Raw genomic sequence first — 18719 nt, 5'->3', positions numbered from 1 at the left:
CTCAGAAAAAAAGCGAGACAGACAGAGACAGGGATAGTTTAAACACCAAGTTAAGCATGGTGAAATGCCAGGAGTGTGGCCTCTTTGTAGCCTGTGGTCATATGTATGATGTCATCCGACAGCCGTGTGTTTGGGAGGGTCAACACACACACAGACCGTCGTACAGCTGTTGGCTCCAAACCCTAACTGTCTCTCGCCTCCCCGTCTTAAAGTATTGTGAGACTTTTCCCGCACTAAGGCCGACTCTCAGACCTATCTTTATCTTTTCATCCGTCCACAGAGCTTTCCATTTGCCCTTTCCCTGAAGATATCTCACTTTCACACAGGTTTCACTCACTTGTTCACACGTCGCTCTAACTTTTTTTTCGTCTGTTTTCTGCTTATCTTTCTTAAACATTCTGCCATTTACCATTTCTGAACTTCTCATATAATAGACTCGGGGAGCTTGTCTGTCTGCGGGATGAGCTCGGCTGTTTGTTTAATTGCGGGAGCAATCGTCTGAGGAACACGGAAAGAATGAGGCCGGTTATTTACCCAGATGGTTTACTGGTGGAGGTGTGAGGCAGGCCAGCTCACTGTGGGAACACAACGCTTGCTTTTCTTGGTATCGCTGACCGTTTTCTAGACCTACTGTGTTTTTTTCCCCCCGGCTCTCTCCAGCTTTGTTTGCTCTGGATGGCATGTTTGATTATTTATCGTAAGGGAAAAGGGAGTAGCTGGAGCAATAAACATGTGACTGCACTGTATTTTGTTTTCCACTGAGAAGGCCGTGTCCTTTAACAGATATTCAAAGCGGCCGTAAAGCCTTTTATTTGGGGAGTTTGACCGAGCTAAAGGAGGATCAAACGCACTGATAGTGTCTTTGTGTTTACTTGTAAATGCAGATAAATATTTCTTCAGCAGAGGATTTGTTTCCCTCTCTCTGTGAATTAATCTAAGCATTGTTCCTGGTGTGTTTGTGCAGGGACCAGCTCTAACTGAAAAGTCTTAATGTGTGTTTGTTATCTATCAGAAGGCCAAGGGCATATTGTTGTAAGGAGATACATCTGCTCTCTTAATAGGCATCAAAGTGTCCTCAAGGGACTTTTAGCAAATCTACTTCTAGGATTTCTATTTGACTGAATCTTTTTTTATGTATTTCTCTTTATTAGGCTCTCCAAGTGGCTCGGCAGATACTCCTCCAGCAGCATCAACAACAACAGCAACAACAACAGCAACAACAACAACAACTGCACCAAATCTCTGGCCGCAAATCCCCCAAAGCCAACGACAAGCAGCAGAGCCTTCAGGTACCGTCAGACTCGCTCTCATTTATTTACTTGTGATTATCAGATGGCTCTGTTATTCGCCTTTGTGGTTGATCATAAAAAACAAGATGTGAACTCTTGCAACTCTCACTAGAACACCGTGTGCAGGGAAGAAGCACAGCACTGGGCTAAGTTCGCAAACAGGAAATTAAAATTGGCAGTGCAACATTTGCAGTTGTGTATGCTCCAGCGTTATGTGTGATTGAGCTGCACACACACTATCAAAGAATGCGTCATCTCGTTCTTGACTTGAAGCAGCGGTATGTAGGATGAGATGCTGTTGTGAAATATATACTGTAGGCCAGACTGTTAAGCCTCTGTGTGGCCAGATTAGATCACATGATCTCCAGTGCAGTAACACACATCAGCGTGTGTGGTTGATCCTGACTTCTGAAGTGGGAGAGCCTTTTCCTTATTCACTGCAGTTAGACGTAGACGTAGTGGTAATGCATTCTTATATCCATTATGAGGGCTCTCAAATGAGGTGACATTTCTTGTCATGGTGGCAATTGTGTTTTTGCGATGACTTGAAACAGTGCTGGTGTGGACAGGAATCTTTGCAAAGAACAAAACAAGAAAAATCCACATTTCATAAATACCTGTGATTCAGATTCAAGGCTTTTATTGTCATGTGTGCATAGCTACAGTGTAGTTATGACAATGACAATCTTAAGTCACAGGCTCCTCCAACAGTGCGACACAATAAAACAGATAATAGTGCAAGTAAATATAATATCATAGAAATAGTGCAGAATAGTCTATTTACAAGTCATTTGAATATTGATTTATATAAGTTGCAAACAGATGAATGTTATGGATGGATGGAAAAGTTCAGGTGTGTATGAGCGGACTCAGTTTTGGAATTGCACAGCTTGGCTAAAAACTCCAGTCAGAGACGCCATGCTTATCCTGCCTGCCTTTCAGCACTGCTCCATACACATCCCACACAGAAATGAGTGGGGGGCAGGTCTCTACCATCAGCAGCAGGAGGTGCTATGGAGCAGCCCATGGGTGGGGTGGGGGATCCAGGTGCAGGGTTCAGAGGTGAAGTAGTGGGAGGCAAAGTGTGAGAAGTGGGGACAGTTAGAGAAGTGGTAGGACGGATGCCTTTGTGATGCACAAATAAAAACAAGAAAAAAATCATCTGCCTCTGATTGTAATATGAATGGAAATCTGATGCAATATTTACGTTCATTTCAGATCAGCTGCCTCAGACATGTATATCTTTGTTTGAACAAGGAGAGGTTGTTTGTGTCAGTGTGAAATTGCAAACGACTTCAGGGCATATTTGGTAATTAATACGGAGGCCCCGTTCTCTATGTGTGTATATATATAATATTTAATACCCTTACTATCCCTTTGGGGGCCCTTTTTAATGAGCTATTGTAGCAGCTAGGTCTAATGTCAGGTTGTGAAAAAGCCTCTTTGTTGTGCAGATGTCTTCGGAATAGCTCCAGAGGATGAAGTATGACTGTGATGACCTTTCAGTTGTGTGCATATTTGTCAGGATTCAAATAAGTCGAAAGGATCAAAACTAAACTGTTTCCCCAGCCTGCCAGGGAATTGTGCTGCAGAGGTCAACAGAGGGGACTCTCAACGGCAGATTCCAGCGTACAGCCAGTTGTTGGTACATAGTGAAGTACTAGACCATCTCCTGCAGACAAAGACAAAATTAAAATACTAATTTATTAATGTATACAGAGAGCTTGGCCAAGCTGTCACTCAGCTATTGAAAAGAGAGTCGGGCCCTTTCCCTGGCTTCTCCCCCCCCCCCCCCCCCCCCTCTCCCCTCTATCGCTCGGTTCTTGTGAAGAGAGCCCCAGCTTGCTGTAGTATCCGCAAATTGGCTGCTCTCTAATGTTGCACGTTACATTTCGCCATTATGAAAAAGCCACAGGTCCAGACAAGTGTTTGTTTATCTCGGAATTACATATTCTGCTAATTAAACACAACCCCCGCCACATGCACAAAGACAGTTTAAAAAGCCAAGCGTTCATACATAAACATCAGGATGGATTGCATTTGTTTTTTTTCTTCACTTGTGGTGGTGAGATTCCTCTTGTTTTCTCCCTTTCACAAACACATCTCCTTCATCTCACTTCCTCTTTTAAGAACAAACCCTGTGCCTAGAGGAGCCCCCTTCACACAGAACATCCACTATGTGCATCACACGGCCGGGATAATGATTCTCTGTTGAGCCGGACTGGGTCATCAAAAGACATGATCCAACAATTATGGGGCTGTGTAGTAAGACACCCCATAAAAGCACCTGATCTGCGGACGGGGGCTGCATTCATCTCAGCGGTCTTCCCATTAGGCACGAGGAGATGTGCCGAGAGACTTTTACTCATTTGGAGATGTGACTCACTTTCCAATTCATTCTCATTCAAGTCGAAAAATAATGAAGCGCGGTGTGTGTATATACAGGGGAAAAATAGACCTGCATAGAGTGGTAAAAGGAGGGTAAAAATACGAGTCAAACAAGCCTCAGGATCCTTGATCAGCATTAAATGGCTCTTTGGTTTTATTCCTCCAACAGGGGTGCCACCCCCCACACACCGCCCACCCCTGCCTCTGGATGAAGATGCCTCCGCTGTGTACTCGGCAGCCTAGAGGCACTTTAATCAGGCTCGATATACAAACAGCTGCTAGGCAGGCAGGAAAGCAGCTAAACATACTTGACTGGTCAAAAAGCCAGTAAATTACATTGACTGAATGACACGTGTGATTAAAGGAATCCATGCCGCTTTTACCTTTTCTCTGCGCTTCACACCTACAGCGGCACGGCGACGAGAGCCGGCAACTCCCACCCCGCTAATTACCATTATCAGTGAAATGGTAGGGTTTGACTCATTAGTTCCATGTGCATTTAATTAGAGGCAGGCTGAAATTGGATTTAACTTATTACTTTTTCATGGATCACTTTCTTGTCATCACTTCAAATTGGATTGCAGCCCCAGGTAACTAATTATGCCAGCCGCAGGATCAGGAGTGGAGAAATAGGTAATTAGGAACAACACTGTCGGACCCTCGCTGATAGTCCACCAGCACTGAGGTGGGAGAAGGGGGGGGGGGGGGGGGGGGGGGGGATTTGAAGCTTGTTTGAGGCGTTGCGCTCCGAGCCTCGCTGGTTAACTACAACCTCATTGGGAGAGATCCCAGGTAGGTATCCGCCTCCTACAGGGGATTATGTGGCATTCAGCTGGGATGAAGATGTTGTGTCAACATGGTGTCTCTGCTATCAGTGTAAAGCCCAGATTCTGCTTGTTTCCCATCCAGGATTGTGCCTGAGATTGGCCTTCATTATTCATGTCACCAGTACAGTGTGAGGTATGGCGTGCAGCCAGCTGAAGTTCCCTGTGTGGACACTGCTTGAATGACATTGACTGCTTTCTGACTGTAGTGCGTCTGCGCTGATTGTAATGAGAACACATGAACCGCCAGCTCCAGAGCTGATAGTCTAGAGAAGGGTAGGAAAATGATAACGTCACTTATTGAGAGCTTCGTTTCATCTTAAAGAAGTTTATTTTGAATCAATCTGAACCTAAAAGAGCATCTCTATCCTTTGGGTATCATTGTTTTTTATACTTATTGTAATAAAGTGATGGTCTTTTGTTCTGAAATGAGAATACATGAATGGCCCGATCCAGAGCTGATGAGGGAAGGGTAGGAAAAGGATTACGTCCCTTACTATTGAGAGTTTTGTTTCATCTTAAAGTGTCTTTTGTAGGAATCTGAACCTAAAAGAACATCTGTATACTTTGGGTTTCATTGTTTTTTATATTTGTTATAATAAAGTGATGGCCTTTTCTTTTGAAATAAGACACACTGTTCACTATTTTCTGATAAAAGTAGCATTGAACATTTCCATGATGTCAAAGGTGCATCACTTGCTATTCTTCAGACACAGAGAATCGACTGATAATGCTTCAAAACATTTCCAGCAGACAATTCTCTTATCTGTACTATTACCAGTTGAAGCCACAATCCACACTTTTTCTTCTGCTGCTTTCCTTTTTTTTCCTCCTCTCCCTTGCTCTCTTTCTCTCTGTTTTCACACCACAGTGTACAGCCTCACAGAGGGCATCTCCAGGTCAAAAGATAATGTCTTTTCAGTTTACAGGATGAAAGCCTTTTAAGTTGTAGAGCGCCCCTCCTCCCCACGTTTGCTCTTCACATCCTTCATTTGTGGTCTGTTGGGGGGAAGCGTGATGTGACACAATCCAGGGGCCAAGCCTCTGTCTGACAGGACGGGGAGAAGCCGCCGGCTCTCTCTCTTTCTCTCTCTCTCCCTCTCCTACTGTTTTTGCAGCAGGCCCATGGCATTGTCCTGACACATGTATACCACAGCGCTCCAATCTGTAAGTCATTAGAGCACTAGGCCGAAGCCTGTCAGCTGGAGCTCAGCCAGCGCTGCGGGGCGATCTGAGGCAGCATTTCCAGGAGCTCCCAAAGTCCAGCCGGCAAGTGGCCCAAAGTGGCAAGGCAGCGGTAGCCCACTGGCGAAGTGACAGTGAATTAATCTTCTGCGTTAGCTTCAGTGAGATCAAGATTCTCTTTTACACAAGGGAGACCCCACCAAGACAAAAGGAGTGTATTTGTTTTCGGGTACATTTTGGAGATTAAAAGACAAAAGGGCTGAGAGACAGAATGATTCTCATTGCCAACTTCTGATTGGTTCACTTGCCAACTATTTTAAGATTTCTAATATTAACCAGCTATCAGAGTTAGCAAGATATATTTGACAGGTTACTGTACGTGTTGGTAGTGTTCATAGTTTGTACCTTCTTTTAAATGGTTTGGGCTAACTTTAAGAAAGTGTTTGACATTTTGGAGAATATGCTGAATGACTTTTTAGCCAAGAGCTTGCCAAAACTCATGTCTCTAAAATGTCTAAAACAAATACAATTTCAAGCAGTCAGTTAGCTTAGCTTTGTGTTGTTAAAACCGTTAGTACCAGTGTACCAAGCGTACCATCTATGTGACATTTCATGGGTTGAAATGTTTATTTTCCAGTTTTTAATACTGATGGACTAGTAGCCAATCTGCGTGTTTGCTATCACTGAGTTTGATGAATTTAGGTTTAGTCAAATAAGACAATAACTAGCTAGCTAGCATTCTTTCACAGAGTGATAAGACACAGTGCTGCAGCTAGCCACCAGCCTGCTAATCTGATACATTTTGGGGCCAAGTAAAGCAAAAAAGCATGGTTGAACTAGGAAATTAGCTGGCTAGGTAGTCAGCTGCTGAATGAGATACATTTGACAACTTAATGCTTTATCAACACACATCGTAGGGAAGCATATCACGTGCGCCAAAGCAACTGTTGAGATCTACAAGACTTCCCTTTTCAGTCTGGAAAGTGTCTCTACAAGTAAAATCACACACTTCATCAGTAGTGTGCGTGATCCTCAGACTGAGTTGATCTCGTTGTGCTTGTAAAAAGTCTCAAGGTGATGCTGTAATGAAACCTCATGTTGACTCGCGCGTTGCTTTGAGGTGATACGATCTGTCAGGAATGATCAGTGCAATAGACCAATCGGTGCTCGCATGAAACCCCGGGATCAGGCCGTCTCTTTTGCTGCTTGTTTTTCTTGTCATATTGTAAAAATGTATTATGTGTACTGTATAGATTAAAACCAGGTTTGGGTTAATCCTGTCAGAATGAAGTCATATGTCCCAATTCCACGCAGCCAAGCAGAAACTAAGGAAGGGGGGGGGCTTTGCTGCGTTGGGAGGTCTTTCCAAGCCAAGACGATGACTGTCGAATTGACTCCAGTCACAGCGCTCGCAGCCACTTACCATTTTCAGGACCCTCTTTTCATTTGAGGCCTGATGTTTCCCTTCAAGCAGTGAACCCTCTCAACCCTCCACCCCTCTCAGTCATCCACCCAAATACACACACTTTCCCCCTAAAATGTGTTGTATCTTTGTGTCATCCTCTGGCACTATATCTTGATGTCAAGCGTGTGTTGTTTGGAGTGATTCACACGCCCTTTTGCGGAGGGGTGGAAGGATGGATGCATGCACAGTCAACCATAGCATTAATAAACACTAACAGCTATGCAAGGTGCAGTCAAGTCAGCATCAAACTCACAATGCCATTTTTCTTCGGGGGTGTTGTCGTAGCGCACTTTTGACAGCCTCCGATTCCATTTTCACTTTTTGTTAGGATTGGGAAATGGAAATATTGTCTCAGTCAGACAGCATGATAGGGATCCAGAGACAGAAAGGCCTTCAGCTGCATGAGGACATAGTTTGGAGTTGTGTTTTATGTTTGTGTTGGACAATGTACAGTTCACCATAACAACCTAGTCATCCATGTAGTTACACCCACTCTTAATATGATTTTACACCATTAAATAAGTTAACATTGAGAGGGTTCATCTTTAGGGTTAGGGTTAGGGTTGGGTAAATCGTAACCCTGAAGTTAGCATCGCAAGAGCTTCCTTAACAAAGAAAATGGGGTTTTTCCATTGGACTTTGTATTATTACTTATTTGGCAAACACGTACGACACTAACATGTTTTGTTATACTGGATAATCTCCACATATTAACACCACTTTGTGATTTTTGAACCGTAAATGCAATCGCCAGAAGTAAAAAGCTAACGTCAGGCAATAAACAAACTACATCACGGTCGCATGACTTCTCATCACCAGCGCTAAGCTAATGGCTACTAATGTTCCGCCTGATGATGTTTAGTAGTCTCATTTAGATGCTTGTTAGAAACCGTAATTTTTATGACACATAGAAGCCTCTGACCTTCATGAGTGGGCTAACTACTCACCTATTTTATGTCATAGAACACAACGTGAAAATCTCTAAAGCAATAGTTAACCACAGACCTTATTTTAGGCATCTAACTACAAGCGCGTTTAATAAATGTTGACTTTGAGATGAGGGAACTGTAGGTAGTAAAATCCTAAATCATTCCCGGGTTTTGGGACTCCTACTGGAATTATCACGAGCGATATTATTGGTTAGTGTTGGAAACAGGGCCATCTAACATATTCTGTTTAAAAATATCACAGAGAAGCTTAGCTAAACAGTTTATCATGGTATTAGTGGGTGTCCTGCATTGATTGTTTTCTTTAAATAGTGATGACAAGAGCCACCCACATGACAGAGTTGCTAGTACCCGGTTAAATTCAGTGTATTTATAAACACATATGTTTGTGATTGCCTCTCAAAGCCGAGAGATTATTTGTGGCTTGAGATTTAATGGAGTCAACGTATTTTTATATCTCCACAGCCCCTCCAAAAATAGTCTAATGGAATATTAAAATGACTTGAGTTCATCGTTTCGGTGTATTAATATAGTTTGCGATTGAAGACGAATCAATCTCATAAAACTAAGTCGAGTCAGAAATTCCCCCACCTCCTCAAATCGACGAGCACTCAAACCCTAAAGTGTTCTTGTTTTGACTGAAGTGAAAAACCGCACTAGATGGAACACATTTTGAAACACAAGCTCCGTTATACTCCGGCTGGCATCAGCACCTCAGGAAATATTTTTGCAAATTCACAGTTCACATCTGCTGACTAAACAATGTGCTCCGGAATACTGAAATTAAAAGTAAATAACCAAAGCCACAACGGTGTGACTCAGGCGTGACTTACTGTAACTCTGCTCAGTGCTTCAGGGTTATAACCTCATTCACTGTAATATTACTTGTTTCAGAGGCAGTATGGGTACTGTAGGTTGTACACAAGCTCACTGTCATGTCATGACTATGGTAATACCCTTTTATTGTAATACTACTTTAAAAAACACAGCACCAACAATTTATAAAACTCAACTATGTCAAAATAAGGAAACAGTTTCACTTGACTTATAACAATGGAACAGAAAGAAATGTAAAGTAAATGTGGTTTTAATTACAGCTGCAATGATACGTCGACTAACTGATACGTTATCTGACCAACATAAATAAAATGAACCAACTATTCTGATCATCATATAAAAGTGAAGATATTTGTTTAATGCAAACAAATTGCAGAAACTGCTGTTTTCCACCTTAAAAATATAGATATTTCCTGTATTTATATGTATTTTATATAAAATTAAAATAATTGTATTTGGGTTAAGGGATTTCTAAACATCCCTAAATTATTTCCGTATCATTGTGGATACTGTCATTTGACAGGCTGTGTCAATGTCTAATATGGTTTAATATGGGTGTAATAATAGTGTAACATTGGTATAATATGGGTGTAATAACAGTGTAACATTGGTATAATATGGGTGTAATAACAGTGTAACATTGGTATAATATGGGTGTAATCCCAGTGTAATAGAGCTGTTATAGGGGTGTTATATGGGTGTAATAACAGTGTAATAGAGCTGTTATAGGGGTGTTATATGGGTGTAATAACAGTGTAACATTGGTTTAATATGGATGTAATCCCAGTGTAATAGAGCCGTTATAGGGTTGTTATATGGGTGTAATAACAGTGTAATAGAGCTGTTATAGGGGTGTTATATGGGTGTAATAACAGTGTAACATTGGTATAATAGGGGTGTTATATGGGTGTAATAACAGTGTAACATTGGTATAATATGGGTGTAATAACAGTGTAACATTGGTATAATATGGGTGTAATATGGATGTTATCCCAGTGTAATAGAGCCGTTATAGGGTTGTTATATGGGTGTAATAACAGTGTAATATGGGTGTCATGTCGATAATACGAATCACTTAATTTGACAGACTTCCTTTTGAGTTCTGACAGACTGTGTTGGACCTTTTTCACTATTTTCCCAAAGGATGAATTGGGATATTTGAGATATTATTAACTAAAAGATTAATCAATTATGAGAATATTCCTTAGTTGAGTTGCTGCCTCAGTTTGAATGGCATTAAACATCAAGTGAAGTAAAACAAAACCAGTGTGTGAAACTTCATGTTCAGCCCTAAAGGAACAGAGCCGATGACTCTTAGTTTTGTTGTGACTTCAGAATAGAAAGATTCCCCCTCTTCAAAAAGCTCCTTGTGTTTCTGCAGAAATTACATAGCACTCTCCTGAATGATGTCACTGCATGAGAGTGGGTCACCAAACTCAAATGTGGGTTCTTAAAGCCAAGTCTAAAAAAAAAGTCTTGATTGAAGGTGTTGTAAAAATAATATACACAGATATAAAAAGGTCACTATTGTGGATCTACAGTAAAAGTTATTTTTGCAGCCTTGGGGATATTATATGGAGCAGCTGTTATTTATATCGGTCCCACACCTGCCCTGCTGACTCCCCACCATCAGTAAACAATGATTTACTCTACACACACACACGGAAACACACTCTGTTTGTTTTCTCATGACAATGGTCCAGGTCACCGGAGCATTACGAGAAAAGGGAACAACTGTAGTTTTTCCTTTTCCCCCTTCTCCCCTCCTCTTTCTGTAGTAGCAGTTGAGACATCAGTTGGCATGTCGGCGCAGCTTTACTCCCTGGCCGTGTTAGTGTTTTTCGGGAAAGGCTTTGTAATTGGAGGCGAGTCGTTATCTTTAGCCAGAGCCGGAGCGGAGACCAGACATTAACTCATACTTTCACTCTAACTCAAGCAGGAAATATAATGTCATCCACTCTGTCAGGAACACAATCGCTCTGTAAACTCTCACAGGGGACGCCTGGTTCAAGGCTCAAGGATATTGATGTGAGCATGGAAGAAGAAGAAAAAAAAATCTATACGCCGTGTGTATCAAATCGACACATATGTGTAATTATTTTACATGGCGCAGGCACAGAGGCAATGGATTAGAAAGACAGTGTGTGAGAGGAGAAGCTTGAACTGTGCGCCTGCTAAATTTATCATGAGGCCTTTGGGAGCGTTGAAATGAGAACAGTGGCCTATTACTGCTAAGAAGGTGTTTTATTGAGAATACGCCGACATGCCACCCCAGGGAGAGTGCCGGGGGAGAAGAGTGTAGCCGAAACCACTTTGTGCACATGTGTGTGTTTGTGCACGTGTGTGTGTTTGTGCACATGCCTGCCATGTCACTGTCTTTTTCCATCTTGAGGGTGTCAGATAGAAAATAAAAGCGCTTTTTCTTCCCCCCTTAATTATTCACTATGATATGTATTGGAATTGTCACTTTGGACACTTGAGGTGTCCCAGTCAATAATTTATATAGGTCAGGCCAGCTTAGCAGAGCTCATTGTTAGTTATTAGCAGATGAGAGCGATGGCTTGTTCTGTGTATTTTACCAGTGTGTTTGCGGACTGGAACGCATCCCGAGATGCATTCCTTCATCCTCGGCCAAGAGGGTTTATAGCCGCTGCTGATATGAGCTGTGTTTTAGCATCCGGCTCTGTGTTTATTGTCATGATAATTAACAAAGTGAGGTGTTAATCTCGCCTCATGCCTTTTTGCCTCTTTGTTAAGTGGCTTGCACAAGTTATTTTATCGTTAGAGCTACTCCATTTCCTTCTGTTTTTATGCACTACAGAATGAAATGTACTAAGTGGGGCTTAGGAAAAGGTAAGGTTTGTTCAGTTAGAAGGTTATCGGTCTGGGCTGCAGTCTGTAGGAATTTCTGACTGGATGGTCACTGGTTCGAGACCCAATGGGGACACAAAAATAAAGAAGCATATTGTGTGTGGATGCTTGAGAGGTGCAAGTCATCCAATCTCCAAATGCTCCCGAAAGCACAAACATGGTTTTGCCTCTCCATAGAAATGCATTTCTTTGTGCATGTGTGCATTTCAAGCCTATATTCAAGATTCAGAAGCTTTATTATCATGCACAATAGCTGTAACGTAGTTCTGGCAATGAAAATATTAGGTCACAGGCTCCTCCTCCTCCTCCCCCTACAGTGCAACATATAATATACTTAAGACATACAAGGAAATAAAAATAGTGCAGAAATTGAAATAATGTGAATAGGTCATGTTTGTGCATTTGCGTATTTGTATATTTCTTCAATGTATTTGTCTTACTATAGTTCTTCTCCTTCTTCTTCTTCTAAAATATGTAAGCACTCCTCTCCTCCTCCCTCCTCTCTCCTGTGAGTTCAGCCGCTCTCCAGTAGGTGGCAGGGTCCTGTTTCCTCTCCTGTCTTTCCCCCTATGTGAGTGCACACGGGTGTTAAAAGAGTGTGATGATATTATGACAGCTAATTGCTCTCATTGGGATGGAGTTGGATGGATTGCCTGGTTTCTGTAGCTGGTGTAATGTTAGCTATTAATGTTAAGTGGTTTTTAGCTTGTCTGAGGCCAAATTGTAGGATAAGTGTTTAAAAAGTGGAAGAAAACAAAGTGTATGCTGCTGTGGTTGATGTTTACGACTTAGAGTAAAGTGCAACTACATTGACATTAGAGCAGGACACACAAGGCAAAACATAAATACTTTTTCTAAACTCTAGAATGAAATGTGTTCTTTTCTCAGCAGACAGGGAACAAGTACAAAGAGCTGCTGGAGCATTTTGTTGTTTCCAGCTTGTGAAATGAGTTGCGCCTTTGTTCCGCCACTGTAAACAATTCCCTTTAGCAGAACAATAAAGCGGCTGATAGCGGGGGCCAGTTTTCTTTCTTTCCGCTGTTTACTTATCTGTTGTTTAATTAAAGGGCCTCTTTTCTTTAGGCTCCCATTGTTTCAAAAGCACGGCCGGAGACCCGGCAGGGGTCAAAGGGTTAACAGCCGTCAACTGTGTCTTTTTTTTTTTTCTCTTTTTCTCTTTCTATTTTTTTATTTTTGAAAGGGGCCCCCACACAAAGGCACGGGTTCACCTGCAGCCCAGCCCGCGGCTCCCCCCCCCACCCCCCCTATTGTGTGGCCCCATTTGAATTGATTATGTTTAGAAGGCTGGTTGTGATTGGTGGAGAAGGGCGTGGTTGATTGGATAGTTTTGTATCTTGTCAGCCGGGGAGCAACCTTGCGCGTGCAATCTGTCTGTATCCCGAGGAAGGGTTGGAGCCTCCGCAGCACAGCAGCTCGTCCTCAGCCTCCACCTCTCTCTCTCTCTCTCTCTTTCTCTCTAACACACACACACACACTCTCCCTCTCTCTCTATCTCTCTTCCCCTCGCCGCCGCTCTCCGCTCTGCTTCACTCCACACCGCGTGGCCCAGCACTCTGTTTACCCTGCCAGCTAAATGGAGTTTGTCAGGTTTGTCAATATGATTGATTTCTGTGATTTTTTTTCTGCTGCTTTTCTTGTGTAAAAAACTTGACAATTTAATTTGACCAGGGAAAAGGAGAGGAAGAAGGAGGCTTTGTTGTCTGTCTGTCGCTGATGTTGTGTCATTGTAATTGGTTAATTTTGTATGAGAGAGGCTGTTACTTTGCCGTAGAGACACTCAAACGTTGGAGGCAGAACACAGGTGTCATGTACGGTAGATGTTCTCTTTCTTTGCATTCCCAAACATCTGTATGGATTAGCTGCTGGTGTTTATCTGTGTGCTGTTCTCACTTTACTCGTAGCAACAGTTTGTTTAGCTGCTCTTGTTTGTCAGTTACAGTATGAGATACCTAAGCTTTTTTTTCCCAAGTTTCTCTCTGCCCATGTTACTCTGTTTGTTTTAGTTATGTTTACTTTGCTGATAGTGAGCTAACCAGTTGAGCAGGATCCTGCACTGTTACTGTATGCTGCTGGAATTATGGAAAGTTCAAGGAATAACAGGAGACAGGTTTGCCTTTTATTTCTCAGACTATAACTTTATTATTGCCTAGAATATATATCCAGATTAAGGTGTGTAAAATGTGCTGAAAGTATTTTGATTTGTTTGCACCATGTTGGGAGTTTTGTGCTGATTTGTGAAGGAGTTGCTGGTCAGACTTTGCTCTCGGTGATGGCCTAATCCTCCCGGTGTCACAGTGCATTAAGACAGCTCTGGCACAGCTCTATATTTGACACGGTCACCACAAAACCACGCTGGAGACTCGCTGTCACTCCCAATGTCATCGCTCGGATCTTCCTGAAAAGTTGCGCGTGTGTGTGTTCTGTGTGTTCTGTGTGTGCTTGCAACAAAGGGATTGCAGAGTTTTCTCCTTGTCCAAGTTGGATGTGACAGCTTTGAGGTTTAACAATGAAGACAGCTATTGACTTTTCTCTAGTTTAACGAGCTTTACTACTCGGTAACAAAAGGTTCACGTGTGATTCACTTCTTCTCCTGCGTCTGCTGAACTTTTCTTTCTGGGAGCAATGTTTCAGCACCTTGCATCAGGGGGGTAACAAAGTGTTCGGAGACTTTAGGAGTCTAAACAAGGCAGCGTAATGCCGTGCAGCTGTGCCGAGACTCGCAGTTTGGGAGAGCTGGAGTGCGAGCTGATTGGGTTGACAGTTTGTAATCAAAGTTGATTTATTGTTCATTAGTAGTGCATTAGCCCTTTCAGGCTGGGGCGTTATTTGTGCAGTGGCCTGTCAATGCGAGGGGCTAGGAGCACCTGTCATTTCTAAACCATGACATAGGCAACCAGATATTAGTACCCGGAGTTAAGAGGGGGGTAACAGAGGCGCTCGCTGGGATATCCTTTACAGGGACGGTCTGTGCTTTGTACTGCAGCAGGCAGCACACAGACGAGAGACGCGGGGAATAGTTGAGCGGTGATATAGTGAGCCACCAGCTGCTTTCCACTCTAAAACATGTTTTTACTTGAAAAAAAACCCGCTTATTCTTTCTGTTTTTAAGGGTCATTATCGCTCTGTGTTCCAGAGAGGAAGATTAACTCTCCACTCGTGTTTCAAAGGGTTAAGACTGTAGGGTAATAAGTGGATTACACGGTGTGTTTAAGGTCTTTTGTTGCTCCTAATTATATATTTCTAAAAACATTCAGTATTGAAATGTTGCACGTAGAAAAAAGGCTTCAATATTTGGGTTGTTGGGAGCATGAACACTCATTCTTATTTCATTCAAAGGTGTCTTTTTTTTATATAATGTAACTAATTGGTTGTATACGAGCATTTAAAAGCAACACAATTTGTGGCACCCTTTGCTCTGCCGTCATGGAAACAAGGATTAGCTTAGAATGGCAACAATCTGCACGAGGATGTGTCAGCCATTGTCTTCTAACTACACTTTCATTTAAAGGGGATTTTTTTTGTGGGGGCCGTGATCTTAATTAAATCTCAACAGACTCTAATAATGCACCCCGAAGACGTGCGGTGTTGCGTAACCCCTAGATCACGCAGCTCAACCCCCCCCCCCCAAGCAGTGGTTTGCAAGACGTTTCGGGGGAAAGGTGAGGAGAGACGCTGGTGTGTAGGATCGAAGCTGTCAGCCTGAATTTGTTATCCAACTCAGAAACACTGTGGCTGTGTGAGAGGAGGCGGGGCTTCAGAGGGAAGAGTGACAGCACGCTGAGAAGAAATTAGGGTTGTTTTATGAAGCTGGTTTTATTTATTTGTTTGAAATATGTTTGTGGTCAATGCTCACCTGTAGACATATATCTGAATCAGGTGTTTTATATTGCTGTTATTATGGTGATAATATGACCAGAAAATACCTGCTCATAGATTTGAGTTTGTAATCAGAATCAGGTTTATTGTCAAGGGATTTGCTTTGGTGTTAAACGGTGTGTTCTTAAACACAGTAGGAGGAATTAAGATTTAAAAACAAGCAAATATGTTGTAAAACGATATTTAAAACTATTGCGAATAAAAAAGGATATGTTTTCAAGACGGAACAAAATAGTAAGTACAATGAGAATATGACAAATTGTCTTTTTTTTTTTTAAATTACAATATTTCTGAATCAGTTTTCACATACAATGGATTTGCTTTGGTGTATTATAGTGCATACAGTAAGAGGAATTACGTTGCAAAGACAAGTAAATATTATAAAAACTAACAATAAAAAAAAAAAAAATAGGAAATATGTTTACACGAACGATGAAAAAGTCAGTCGAGTAAGAATAGGACTAATTAGGACAGTATTTCATAATTGAATGTGGAAGAGCTGTGCAGTTTCAATATCATTGTGCAGGAATGTGGAGTTTAAGGATGATGTGGGTTAATGTGAGTGACTATGGGAGGGGTTAGGAGTGTGTCGGGGGGTCACAGGCTTTGTTGATGAGACCAGTAGTTAAAAATATTTGTTGTATTTATTTTCTGGAATACGAGTCTAGCATGATTTACCAAAAGATGGTGATGAAAAAGGAAGGTTTTGTGTGTGTGTTTTGTGGTTTGGGGTGGGGGGGGGGGGGGGTGTATGCCCTGTGTGCTCTCCCCTCACCTCCAGTGTGGGAAAAGCATGCACTTTGCAGATCAGCTGTTATTGTTGGGCTCACTTCGCCTCCGTGCACTTTGTTTGTTTAAACGCGACACTGGGATCAGCTCTGGGCGAAAAAAAAAAAAAAAGCCTGTTTGTTTGTAGTCGAAAAGTTAATTAAATGCAATCTTGAACTTTTGTTTTCGCAGTTGCTCAAATAATGACAGCCTCTTACTGCTAACTAACACAGATGATATATAGTGGGAGAAAAAATGTGGCTGTGATTATCCTGTTTATGTGAGCTGTAAACATTTTTAAAACGGCCTGATTGTGGATGATGAGGAAGGACTAATGGAGGTCTAAACACATGTAGGGATGCCTTTTAAAAAAAATATTAAACAGACTCTGAAATGTGTCTTTATACCCTGATGGGGAAATGTTATCTATCCTGCGTCTATTTCCCTTTTTCTTCCAGGGAAATAAATGCTCTCCACTTGAGAGATTTCAATCATCCTGAATGGTTCATATGAAATTAGGCTTCCCAGTCTTGTCGACGACTAATTACGTTCGCACATCATTTTAAGTAGAATCGCTCCCGTGAAATCCCGGCTACATTTCCACGCGGTGAGGTTTGGTTTCCTCTGCAACACTCTGCAGGCCGAGGTAAAACAACAGCTTCAAACGGACTACCACTCGCTGATTTCTCCAGGGCCCGTTATTCCTTTTTTTACTTCTCCATTCCATTTGATGCCCCCTTACAAAAAAAAAGCAAGATGACCCCCGGGAGCACAAATGAAAATGTGATAATTCCCTTTCTTTTCTTTTATCCTGAGCACCTTTTTGCGGCCGGTGGAACGTCTGTGTCTCACCTCCTCGTCCCTCGTTTCCTCTTAATTGCCTCAGTGGCGGTGGAAAAGGGGGAGGGGGGGTTTCTTATATCCTCCTTCACCCCTCACTCCTCACCGTGCACTGACCTCTGACTTGTGATGGGGGGGGGGGGTCTTCATTAACTCTTAATCAGTGGCTATTTAACATTTTCACATGTGCAGCTTGTGATAGATAACCATGTGTTTCACTTTTTCTCTTGAAGCTGGCTTACTGTAGGTGTCTTTTAATACCAATGCTTTTTATTGTGTGTGTGTGTGTGTGTGTGTGTGTGTGTGTGTGTGTGTGTGTGTTGTGTGTGTGTGTGTGTGTGTGTGTGTGTGTGTGTGTGTGTGTGTGTGTGTGTGTGTGTGTGTGTGTGTGTGGTGTGTGTGTGTGTGTGTGTGTGTGTGTGTGTGTGTGTGTGTGTGTGTGTGTGTGTGTGTGCGATCAGAGAGAATGCAGAGAACTGTAATATGAAGGATATTAAAGCTGTAATGTTTAGGCAAAAATAAACAACTATTTTGAAAATCTGAATTGTCATTAATAATGAGAATAAAATAATATCCTTGTGAAAAATATATTTTTTTTATATATATAGTTGTTTTTAAAGAACATTTCATATTTTTAAATGAATCACTTTTTATTTATGTACAAGAAAATGCTCTTCAGCTTCTCTGATGTGGATATTTTATTGCTATTCTATGTTTTTTCATAATGAAATGTAAAGTATATTTGTTTGGGACTGACAGAACAACACATTTAAAGAATGTATTAATCTATGTTGACATTGAATAGACCCAACAATTAATGAATTACTCTTTCATAAATAACGAATATAAAATCCAAATAATGTTCTTGTTCAAAGGGATAATTTGTTTTGATGGTAAATGTTTCAAAATGTGTAAATTAACCACGTTTTATTTATTTGTATTTAAATGATTTTTCCATGATTGCAGTTAATGTTCACACACTGCATGTACTTTCTTGCCCCTGTAAAGAAAACTGGTTTTGCTCCTCCTACACAATGTGATATGGCCTACACATGAGCTTGTGACAGTTAACATGCCACAGTGTGTGTGTGTGTGTGTGTGTGTGTGTGTGTGTGTGTGTGTGTGTGTGTGGTGTGTGTGTGTGGTGTGTGGTGTGTGTGTGTGTGTGTGTGTGTGTGTGTGTGTGTGTGTGTGTGTGTGTGTGTGTGGTGTGTGTGTGTGTGTGTGTGTGTGTGTGTGTGTGTGTGTGTGTGTGTGTGTGTGTGTGGCTGGCCAGCAGGCCTGTGCTGGTACAGTATATTGCCTGCAGTCACTATAGGCAGCTGTGTGAAAATGTTCCAGCTCTGAATGTTTATGTACACCTGGAGAGCGCCACACCTTCGTGAAATTCATAACGTCAGCTATTCCT

The 18719-nt window shown here is 41.9% G+C and overlaps 1 protein-coding gene across 9 annotated transcripts in view; it reads left to right on the top strand.

Annotated features, from left to right (window-relative positions):
* foxp1b (forkhead box P1b) overlaps window positions 1-18719 on the top strand; it is a 194721-nt gene that overhangs the window by 128662 nt on the left and 47340 nt on the right. For 6 of the 9 annotated variants that reach the window (XM_034121645.1, XM_034121642.1, XM_034121647.1 and 3 more), the window contains one exon: window positions 1152-1289. In XM_034121645.1, the coding sequence (XP_033977536.1) occupies window positions 1152-1289 (138 nt within the window). Of the gene's footprint in view, window positions 1-1151; window positions 1290-13188; window positions 13415-13611; window positions 13935-18719 lie in introns of those variants that run through there. The other 3 variants (XM_034121650.1, XM_034121649.1, XM_034121648.1) reach the window with 2 other exon arrangements.

Source organism: Trematomus bernacchii, unplaced genomic scaffold (assembly GCF_902827165.1).
Source record: "Trematomus bernacchii unplaced genomic scaffold, fTreBer1.1, whole genome shotgun sequence".
Taxonomy (NCBI): domain Eukaryota; kingdom Metazoa; phylum Chordata; class Actinopteri; order Perciformes; family Nototheniidae; genus Trematomus; species Trematomus bernacchii.
This window is presented reverse-complemented; position numbering and strand designations above follow the sequence as displayed.